A 12,110-nucleotide genomic window follows, 5' to 3' on the forward strand; every position below is an offset into this window, starting at 1 on the left:
TTTTCCAAAATATGATGCATTCAAACGCGATCGCGATCAAAAATATGATACATGTATTCAAACGCGATCAAAAATATGATACATTCAAACGCGATCGCGCTCAAATATAAAACATTATGGTTAGGCCTACCATATACATATCTACGTTTGAGCAGATATCCACAAACACAGTAACAGTAAACACGGGTCTAAATATTATAATATTCACCATATATCTAGCAACAGTTCAACTGCAATGTGAAATTTATGCAACAATAACAAACTAATATGTAAGAATTTCTTACCTTATCTTTCTTGTCTTCAAATCGCATTCTTCTTCTGGGGTAAAGCCAATGTAAGCTCACGTCTTTCAAACTCGACGAAAAGCAGAGACTGATGAAGTGTTTTGTTTCTGAGGTAATGAGCGCGTTCGCGTTCCATGTGGAGATTTGCATGTGAATCTCTTTTGCGCGAGTAGGCGTGGTCAAATTAAAACTAATTAGGAAGCGTTTGAGAAGCTGGACATCTTGTTGGTTTTATACAAATTACTTAAACAGAGAATATTTGTTTTCAGTTTGAATCCGATCATTTAAAAGTACACACTTAAATGTTTATAAAGGTATATGGCTCATAAATGTGTGACAAGTATTCGCTGAGTTTTGTTTCAGTTTATAGACGTGCTCAAGAAAAAAAAGTTCACCGCGACGGAGAGGCAGAACGCACACCCTGTTTATTTTCTTTATTTTACAAAAGCACAATGTTTTGATTTGATTGTAAGTGGACACATACAAAAGTAGAAATATCACAGATTCTTTTTTTATATTTCTTTTTTTCTGTATGACCATAAATGACGGAGTAATTTAAGTTTAAAGTGCTACAATGTAAAAAAAAATCCAGCAAAACGCGGGGCCGCGTTTTTCGACCTCAGAGGGTTAAACGAAATAATTCAAAAAGAAAAAGGCTACTCTCTGATTATGTAATCCATTAGGCCCATTTATGTGCATTTCTCTCTATAGGCGCGTTCACACGGAGATGGCGATCGTCAACTTCATCTTTGCAGCCGAGTCGACACTGTCAGAGAAAACACTTGTTTATTAATACAAATCAATACACGCGTCACCGGATTTACAAATGCACATCTTGCTTGTTGCACGCACACATATTATGTCGAAATAACGAGATATTGTGTTGAAATAACATTATTATTAATAATAACCTACATCTTTTAGAATATTTGATTGAATGCTGAATGTTGCGCTTGTTCAATTTAATAAAATTAAAACTTTAATTGTGATCATTAACATAACTGAATATTAAATATTTAGTGGCCAAGTTTTGCGCAGCTCCCCCGTCAATGATCTAGCACCTCCTCAGCACATGCATTAAAAATTATCTGGCGCCGCCCCTGCAAAGAAGCTACGTAGGCAGTGTAAATTTTTTTCCGTTACCTCCGACCCCTGTTTTGAGTCGCCTGATCCACCCCCCCTCTGCGCTCCGGAACCTCCCACTTTACAAATTAAGCACTGCCCATTATTATGTGAAAGTTTATTATAAGATCCATCCATCCATCCATCTTCTACCGCTCATCCGAGACCGGGTCGCGGGGGCAGCAGTCTAAGCATGGATGCCCAGACTTCCCTCTCCCTAGAGGGTCATGGAGGGTCAAGGGGAAAGGGGGAGTTTAGCGTGAAGAGATGGAAGGGGAAGCGTAAAGAGCACCTAATTATGGATTCCGTGGTATGTACAAAAACTGCCAGTGAAAGCGTACTTTTGCGCCTAAATATTTCCGCCTTCTAAAAGCAGGTGTTAAATGCGCTTTGCTGTTAAATGCGTCAATAAGAAAACCTTTCAAAGACAACATAATCGCTATTTAGAGCACCAGTTTTGCGTCTTTGTACTATATCAAAAGTAACCGTAACTTTCGTTGGTCTTTCGAATGTCTTACTTTCACGTCACCCACTTAAACTTTCCTACTTGCTAGATTTGACCAATCTTCCATAGCCTACGTGCACAAGTAGTTTGAGTAGAACTACTGATCTTCATTATCTCCCTGCTTGTTGACATCTTATCATGTATTATTTATTGTATTATTTCATGATCGCTAAACGTTTGATTCTTTTTAATGTTGTCATCAGTTAACTTCATTCAGCTGCGCTTGTGTCACAGGTCGGGGCGGGCCAATCGGGCTGCACCCACCCCTCGAGACCCGTTACCACCCTTGGGGAGTCGGACAGAGGACAGGCAAGGATGACAGACAACAAGACTTCAAAGAATCAGTATTTTATTAAGTATAAAAGTGGATAAGAAAGTTCAAATGGGTGAGTCTTCTGGGCAGGGTCGTTCCGTCCTACGAACCCACCGAAGGCCCACAGGGTGCAGTAAAGGGAAGTGCTCTGGTGAGTGGCTTCGCTGTCTTCCAGTGGAAGAGACGAGTCGAGGCTCACGACTGGGAGGAGGCTGCAGGACGGCTCAGGTGCGTGTTTCGGGTACGTACTCTTCTTCGCAGCGGGTAACAGACAGAGGACTTACGGCTAGGGAGCTTCACTGCAAACAGTCAGATGAGTGGCACGTGATCCTCTTCCTCTACAGGTGACAGACAGAGAACTTACGGCTGGAGAGCTTCACTGCAAAGCAGACAGGTGAATATACAGGCACGTAATCTTCTTCTACAGGTGACAGACAGAGAACTTACGGCTGGAGAGCTTCACTGCAAAGCAGACAGGTGAATATACAGGCACGTAATCTTCTTCTACAGGTGACAGACAGAGAACTTACGGCTGGGGAGCTTCACTGCAAAGCAGACAGGCGAGTATACAAGCACGTAATCCTCTTCTTCTACAGGTGACAGAGAGAACTTATGGCTGGAGAGCTTCACTGCAAAGCAGTCAGGTGAGTGTACAGGCACGTAATCCTCTTCTTCTACAGGTGACAGAGAGAACTTATGGCTGGAGAGCTTCACTGCAAAGCAGACAGGTGAATATACAGGCACGTAATCCTCTTCTTCCACAGGTGACAGACAGAGAACTTACGGCTGGGGAGCTTCACTGCAAAGCAGTCAGGTGAGTGTACAGGCACGTAATCCTCTTCTTCTACAGGTGACAGAGAGAACTTACGGCTGGAGAGCTTCACTGCAAAGCAGACAGGTGAATATACAGGCACGTAATCTTCTTCTACAGGTGACAGACAGAGAACTTACGGCTGGGGAGCTTCACTGCAAAGCAGACAGGTGAGTATACAAGCACGTAATCCTCTTCTTCTACAGGTGACAGACAGAGAACTTACGGCTGGGGAGCTTCACTGCAAAGCAGACAGGTGAATATACAGGCACTTAATCCTCTTCTTCTACAGGTGACAGAGAGAACTTATGGCTGGAGAGCTTCACTGCAAAGCAGACAGGTGAATATACAGGCACTTAATCCTCTTCTTCTACAGGTGACAGACAGAGAACTTACGGCTGGAGAGCTTCACTGCAAAGCAGACAGGTGAATATACAGGCGCGTAATCTTCTTCTACAGGTGACAGACAGAGAACTTACGGCTGGGGAGCTTCACTGCAAAGCAGACAGGTGAGTATACAAGCACGTAATCCTCTTCTACAGGTGACAGACAGAGAACTTACGGCTGGGGAGCTTCACTGCAAAGCAGTCAGGCGAGTGTACAGGCACGTAATCCTCTTCTTCTACAGGTGACAGACAGAGAACTTACGGCTGGAGGAACTTACTGCAAAGCAGTCGGTGAATCTTCCGGTATGAAATCCTCTTGAAGGGCTGGCAGACACAGAGCTTACGGCGGGAGAAGTTCGCTGCAAAGCAGACAGGTGAATATACAGGCACGTAATCCTCTTCTACAGATGACAGACAGAGAACTTACGGCTGGGGGAATTTACTGCAAAGCAGTCGGTTAAGCATTCACCTAGGTGTCTCTCTTCACAATGGGCTGTCAGATAATACACTCAAATATCTATAGGTTTAAGTTCACACTTCAAGACAGTGCATCACATCACTTCATCACTGCAATTCAGCACACAGTGGAAATTACATATATAGATGGCCGTCGCCCATTTTCTGACCTGGCATTCACATCAGAGAGTCCCAAGACAAGAGAGAGCAGATGAGATCAATTAGACTACTCAGTCTCTCACAAGCGATCTTACTGTACAACAATTTCCTTCCTCCAGTTGAGTCAGCGTGCTCTTTCTCCCACACTCACAGTCTCGCGTCCATTTGCCAGCCCCACTTCCTCTTCTCCACCGCTCACGCTTCCTCCGAGATACTCAGTCCCCAAACACCACTGCCTCCTTGGTCTGCACTCTCTCCTTTTATCCTCCCCTAATAGCAACGTGTCCCAATCACGGGGCTTCAATCCCCTCGTGCACAGCTGTTGCTCGTGCATTTTTGTTGTGTACTTGAATATTTATCATTATGAATTAATTTATGTCAAAACTGCACATTAGTCACTCAGAAATAAATTACCGTTAGGTTTATTTCACAAAAGAAAGGACACACTTATTTCTTCAGTCGCGTCTGTTTCTGTTTATCGGGTAGGCCTAGTTACAGGACATAATACATCACATTTAGAAATAATGAAAATTTCTATAAATATATGGCACCAAAAATACGACCTGGGGAGCTTTAGCACTCTCTCGACTCCCATACAGATATTTTCAGTCAGAGAAACAGAGGAAGCTCCCAAAAAAAAGTTGCTTTATTTTATGATAGTCCGGTATAAAGAGACGAGACGTAGGCTACTGACAGATAAAATAAAAACATGATAGCCTTTATAATTGGTCTGATTTCTTCAAGCGTTCACTGTTTTTTTACTATGCGTATCTTCAAGCGTTTACTATGGGAATGTTAGCGCGCATAGTCTTTTGCATCACAAACAGAAGGCATTCAAACATGAACGCAAGTTAAATTATTTTAAAAGTCTTTAATGCTGACAGAATCATCCGGCGCTGCCATCTCCAGACTCAGGTAAACTCCGTCTCTGTTCGTAACCACTTCTCTAGCCCGAGCTGGCCCGCTTTGGCCCAAGGTATTCGACGGGCCAGAAATCCTGGCCGTTGGCCCTGAGCAAGCCCCGATCAAGCCCCGGAAGTGACAGTGGAAACGCGACTGGCCCTGGCACGCACTAGCACGGCCCGGCCCTGGCCCGACAGTGGAAACGCGGCTAATGTGGTGCATTGTGGGAGTTGTCTATCATACAAATGCGTCCTGAAGTTAATGTCTGTCTTTCCTCAGTCAAGAAGGCACCAAATTCTAAACTTATTTTACATTTCGACTACATGACCCACTTTCAATAAAGATCAATGTTCCCATGGGTGAAATGCTCCTTTAAAGATATATTTTGTTTTATTTTGAAACCCCCAAATCGCCATCTCTTGAATATGTTGTTAAATTTCTTAATTTAAATCTCCATTGTTTTCCTTTTTTTCCTGTTGAATTTAACTCTCATTTTATCCTTATAAATAGCAAACAAAAAATGCATTATCTTTATGTATTATGGTGAATTATTCAAAGATATTTAACCTGGTCATTTTGCTTTTTTACCCTGTGTATATAATCTTATATTATGATGTACACAAGCTGATCTATAGTATTTATGTTTTTTTTTTTGTTTTTTTTTTTGTCATTATGATGGCCATTGTTGAAATATTCAACCATGGTATCTTTTCCTGATCTTTATGTAACTATAAGTTCTGCAATAACAAAATGATATGAGCGACAGGTGCACTAACATCAGTAACTCAACAGCCCTACCTAGAATGGTTTTCCTTTCTAAACTTTTCCATTTCCTTTCTAACCTAAGCGTTTGTAATGTTTGTAGTGTCTGTACAAAGGAGATGGACACCTGCTCGAAGATCTCACCTTTGGAGAAGACTTGATTGTATTCTTGGAAAATGTAAGCATCACTCCAAAAAAATTAAGATTACCCCAAAATGAATTGCATTGCTAGCCCACCCCAACACTTACTCACAATAATCATTTTTAAAAAATTGAATTACAATTTTTTTACTGAAAATTATATATTTTAGTAGAACAAGCAAAATGTGTTTTGTTTTGTCATATGACTATGCATGACTACACTAGATAATTGCAGTGAACAAATCTCAATTTTCAGTCAAGCAATGAATTAATGCATTATTTAATGATTAATAATGATTTAATGATTAATGATAATATTTTATTTACTGACACCAATAAGAAACATGGATAAAAGATTAAAAAAGTAACCATCACAATAAATAAATATATACAGTATACAAGTCAACAACACATGAAACAAAGCTTTATTCATACTTATTGTCCTAACAATCACATATTTACAGGTGGGCAACTCCACACCCCACACTACTGCCATCTCAACACAGCGGTTCTTATTATTCAGCTTTATTCTGATGAATCAGCTGACCACCGCTCCCACCTTCACCCGTCTCTGCCGTCCATCATGTCACTCATTGCTGCAGTCATACGCACGGATGGGAAAGGGACATCGAGGCTATCTTTGCCTGAGTGCACCGTCTCCCTCATCACCTTATACAGAGAGCCTGTACAGAACCTGTGAGACTCGTCTCAACAACAAATACTCCTGTTAGCGAAGCATAATAGAGTGAGGCTTTCACATGCTGAAAACAAGCTGGTGCTCTATTTTCTTCATGGCCAGAGGGGAGCCATGCCTTTGTGCCTGAGGTTGGTGCGTCCTGCGCTGTGCTTCAGAATCTGAGGCAATAAGGGCCAGTGGACTGAAGGATGGTCTCATACGGACGAGTGGAGTAATGGAGGGTCTCGTAAGGGCAGGTGGAGTGATGGAGGGTCTCATAAGGACAGGTGGAGTGATGGAGGGTCTCGTAAGGGCCGGTGGAGTGATGGAGGGTCTGGTAAGGACAGGTGGAGTGATGGAAGGTCTCATAAGGACGAGTGGAGTGATGGAGGGTCTCGTAAGGGCAGGTGGAGTGATGGAGGGTCTCGTAAGGACAGGTGGAGTGATGGAGGGTCTCATAAGGACAGGTGGAGTGATGGAGGGTCTCGTAAGGGCCGGTGGAGTGATGGAGGGTCTGGTAAGAACAGGTGGAGTGATGGAGGGTCTGGTAAGGACAGTGGAGTGATGGAGGGTCTCGTAAGGACGGGTGGAGGGTCTCATAAGGACGGGTGGAGGGTCTCATAAGGACAGTGGAGTGATGGAGGTTCAGGCAAGGACAGTGGAGTGATGGAGGGTCTGGTAAGGACAGTGGAGTGATGGAGGGTCTCATAAGGACGGGTGGAGTGATGGAGGGTCTCGTAAGGGCAGATGGAGTGATGGAGGGTCTGGTAAGGACAGGTGGAGTGATGGAGGGTCTCGTAAGGGCCGGTGGAGTGATGGAGGGTCTCATAAGGGCAGGAGGAGTGATGGAGGGTCTCGTAAGGACGGGTGGAGGGTCTCATAAGGATGGGTGGAGTGATGGAGGGTCTCATAAGGGCAGGTGGAGTGATGGAGGGTCTTGTAAGGGCAGGTGGAGTGATGGAGGGTCTCGTAAGGGCGGGTGGAGTGATGGAGGGTCTCGTAAGGGCGGGTGGAGTGATGGAGGGTCTCGTAAGGGCGGGTGGAGTGATGGAGGGTCTCATAAGGACAGGTGGAGTGATGGAGGGTCTCATAAGGGCAGGTGGAGAGATGGAGGGTCTCATAAGGATGGGTGGAGTGATGGAGGGTCTCATAAGGATGGGTGGAGTGATGGAGGGTCTCATAAGGGCAGGTGGAGTGATGGAGGGTCTTGTAAGGGCAGGTGGAGTGATGGAGGGTCTCGTAAGGGCGGGTGGAGTGATGGAGGGTCTCGTAAGGGCGGGTGGAGTGATGGAGGGTCTCGTAAGGGCGGGTGGAGTGATGGAGGGTCTCATAAGGACAGGTGGAGTGATGGAGGGTCTCATAAGGGCAGGTGGAGAGATGGAGGGTCTCATAAGGACAGGTGGAGTAATGGAGGATCTCGTAAAGGCAGGTGGAGAGATGGAGGGTCTCGTAAGGACAGGTGGAGTGATGGAGGGTCTTGTAAGGGCAGGTGGAGTGATAGAGGGTCTCGTAAGAGCGGGTGGAGTGATGGAGGGTCTCGTAAGGGCAGGTGGAGTGATGGAGGGTCTCGTAAGGGCGGGTGGAGTGATGGAGGGTCTCGTAAGGACAGGTGGAGTGATGGAGGGTCTCATAAGGACAGGTGGAGTGATGGAGGGTCTCATAAGGACAGGTGGAGTGATGGAGGGTCTCATAAGGACAGGTGGAGTGATGGAGGGTCTCATAAGGGCAGATGGAAATACAAAATTTTTATGTTGAGGTTGTTGCTGATGTGTTAACTCACTTTATGATATTTTATAATATCATAATACAAATTTCGGGAGGTGTAAAAGAGTATGTGTGCTTTGAGTGTGAGAAGACTTTTATTACAGTGGACAATTAAAAAAAACACCAGAGAATTCACACTGAATTCACATATAATAATTTAATATTATAATACAAAGTTCGGGAGGTACTTAACAGTGGAGAGCACTCAATCAGCAATCAATGATAAGAGGTGTATATATATATATACTCTAGGGCAGTGGTTCCCAAACTTTTAACAGGCATGTACCCCCTGAGACATTATAGATCTTCCGGAGTACCCCCAACACCACCAATTGTTAACAACAAGTTTTTTTTTTATTATTAATATTTATTTTGATCAATTTTGTCGAGAATAGTGAATAGAATCATAAACAAACGATACAAATCTCATCAAAAGTCAACATATGATACAAATGTGCTGAATATAATGATTTTAAACACATATCCAACATCTCATTAAAGTTATTGTTAACTTTTCACATACTGATAAGTATTGCTTTTCACATATGATAACATTGTATATTTTCTTAACTTCTCTGCTGTAAAATAATAATAAAAAAGAGAACACATTAACAATAGTAAACTAAATAGTAAACAGTAAACTAAATTGTAGTAAACCACACAGAATAGGCCTACCACTTCTCCATCCACATCACCAGTTTAATCAATGTGAGGGATGTGCCTGGATGTTCTTACATAATGCAGCGATGTTAGGTCGAATTGGGGACCGTTTCAGTCTTAGATCATTTTCCACAAACAGTCTGTACCTATACTTGGTCTTAAGGCAGACCAAAGCTGAGAATCCAGTCTCGCATAAATACGTTGTAGCAAAAGGCATCAACGTCTTAATCGCTCGGTTTGCCAGGTCCGGATACTCTGCCCGCAAACTAATCCAGAAATCTGTCAGTGTCTTCTGACCGAACTCAATTCTGACCGACCCGTTCGTGGATATTTCAATGAGGCTCTCTCTCTCGAGCATAGGAAGCTGGCATGTGCTGGGTGACGAAAAAGGATTACGAATCCATGTGTCGTGGTCGTCTGTTTCGGGGAAGTATTTGCGTAATTGCGCTGCCAAGTCGCCAAGGTGTTTCCGTATGTCACATCTGACACTGTCGGCAAGCCGTAGTTCGTTTTCCCACAGAAAATCCTGCAGTGATGGGAATGCGCCAATGTCGTTGTCTTTGACACAGTCAGACCAGAAGTTCAGCTTTTTAATCGTGGCCTCTACCTTGTCTCGCACATTGAATATTGTCACAGAGCGACCTTGCAGCCCAAGATTGAGCTCATTTAGACGACCAAAGATATCTCCCAAATAGGCCAGTCTTGTGAGCCACTCATCATCATGCAACCTATCTGACAAGCGAAAAGGATTGTCGATGAAAAACAGTTTCAGCTCGTCTTTCAGTTCAAAAAAGCGTGCTAAAACTTTCCCTCTGGACAACCATCGCACTTCAGTGTGGAGCAAAAGCGTCAAATGGTCACTGCCCATCTCACTGCATAAGGTGGAAAAAATGCGTGAGTTTAGGGGTCTTGATTTTACAAAGTTAACCATCTTAACTGTGTCGTCCAACACCTGTGCCAGGCTGTCTGACATTCCTTTGGCGGCAAGCGCTTCCCTATGTATGCTACAGTGGACCCAAGTGGCATCTGGAGCCACTGCTTGTACACGGGTGACCACTCCGCTGTGCCTCCCCGTCATTGCTTTGGCACCATCTGTGCATATACCAACACATTTAGTCCATGTTATTCCGTGTGATCGTATGAAACAGTCTATGAGTCCAAAAATGTCCTGCCCCGTTGTCCTCGTCGGTAATGGTTTGCAAAAGAGGATGTCCTCATGGATTGAACCTCCATATATGTACCTGACGTACACCAACAACTGAGCCAGGCCTGCTACATCTGTTGACTCATCTAGCTGTAATGCATAGAATTCACTGGCATGTATGCGACATAGTAACTGTCTCAAAACATCTGCTGACATATCACTGATCCGTCGGGACACGGTATTGTCTGATGAAGGCATTTTCTGGAAAGTATGTTTAGCCTTTTCCCCCAACATTTTCTCAGCCATGTCCATAGCAGCAGGGACAATCAGTTCCTCCACAATAGTATGAGGCTTGCCTGCCTTAGCCACTCTGTAACTGACCATGTAAGACGCTTCTACTCCTGCCTTATTTACAGCATCTGGCGCGATCAGACATTTCTTGGTGTTAGAAAGCAGTCTCAATTGTCGCTCAAAAAACTCACGTGGCTTATTTTTCAAATTGCCATGTTTCGTTTCTAAATGCCTTTGTAAGAGTGAAGGCTTCAATGAGTTATTAGACAGAACTTGCGCACATATGACACACTGTGGCTGAGGGAAATTCGCATTGCCTGTGTATGTGAAGCCCAGAGTTATATAATCTTCGTTATATCTTCTTATCTTTGAGTGTGCCTCCCTACCATCACCTTGTTGTCTTGAGGGAAGAGTCTGTGTCTCCCCGTCTCCATCACTGTCCATGTTAATGGTTTGGCTAGCATCAGGCCTCTCGTCAGAGTTAGGATTTGCTATGATAGTGTCTTGACCTGAAAAGCTTGTCCCGACAGCAGGTGACTCCTGTGAAGTTTCTGTTGTCGGTCTGGGTATGGCCTGAACCCGTTTCAGCCATTTATCCATCGATTGAAATTGATTTTTTTTTTGTCAAATAGACGTAACTGGGATGATTTCTGACAGGATTTTTTTTTTTTTTTCATTTGCGCGCTGCGCGACAAATACTATTTGTAGTCATAGCAACGTTTATTATGACGCAGAGCTGGAATCAGCACTGCAGCAGGCTGCAAAGATCATTGCAAAGATCATCATAAAAGCTCTACTTTTACCCTCTCTGTCACTCTCGAATATTTTGTTAATGCGGAGAAAATAAGTTTTTAATGTGCAGTGCAAATGCGGAAGTTAAGGCCATCCTTAAAAATATTTTTGTTTGCCGTAACCCGATCGACCCTGTCAATTTAGGGCCGACACAAATAATATTTTTTCCCCCTTTTAGTCCGACCGACTTGCCGGTTGTAAATTTGCGTTAAGACCATAGACTGTTAAAAAATAAGACCAACTGATTTTTTTATTTTATTTTTTACTCTTCAAACAATTAATACAAATTCAATAAAATTATATTAATTATATTTTAGTAAGTATTGTCAATATAAATGACCCATACTCATACATACAAACGTAGGCTAGGCTCTTAAAAAAAAAAAAAAAACCTGTGGCGTCATCTATGATTATAAGGGCTGTAGGCTAGGCCTATGCGAAATGAAACCGAAATCGCGACACTCAGGGAGAAAAATGCGTTCATCAGAAAATGCGTTTAATATATTGAAACGTCTGTTTATACATCCATACTGCCTTAACAAAGGAGCCAAGACGTTAAAAATAAAAAATCAGTAGTAGGCTATACATGCGTTTAATATTTAATATGAGAAGCGGGAACACTGGCGTTACGGTCCGGACTTGACACAAAAAATCTTTAACTTTTAGGTGGTAAAATATGTTTTAGTAGTAATTCTATGAATTACACTGGCAAACCTAAAGTAATATACCCACCGGATGAAGAAGGGTTTGCTCTCCACAGAACGTAATATATTCATTTTATTTAATTTTTCGTGTTCGCATTTATGAGGAACAAACAATGTTACGGACGTGAGCACTCTGAAAGCGACACTACAAAACTGCTTTAAAACTTTCACAGAGATCTCAAACATGCATTTAAAACACCAAATATTAAGAATTGGAATATCAAGCAAAATAATATT

At 43.1% G+C, this 12,110-nt stretch overlaps 1 protein-coding gene across 1 annotated transcript; it reads right to left on the reverse strand.

The window, feature by feature from the left end:
• Positions 1-8,985: 8,985 nt before the first annotated feature.
• LOC311304134 (zinc finger BED domain-containing protein 5) lies at positions 8,986-10,977 on the reverse strand (the record flags this gene model as incomplete). The annotated part of the gene is made up of 1 exon (XM_084430994.1): positions 8,986-10,977. One exon carries the CDS (start codon positions 10,975-10,977, stop codon positions 8,986-8,988), a length of 1,992 nt encoding a protein of 663 aa, XP_084287120.1.
• Positions 10,978-12,110: the final 1,133 nt, after the last annotated feature.

Source organism: Rutilus rutilus (genome assembly GCF_951802725.1).
Source record: "Rutilus rutilus genome assembly, chromosome: 1".
NCBI classification, from domain to species: domain Eukaryota; kingdom Metazoa; phylum Chordata; class Actinopteri; order Cypriniformes; family Leuciscidae; genus Rutilus; species Rutilus rutilus.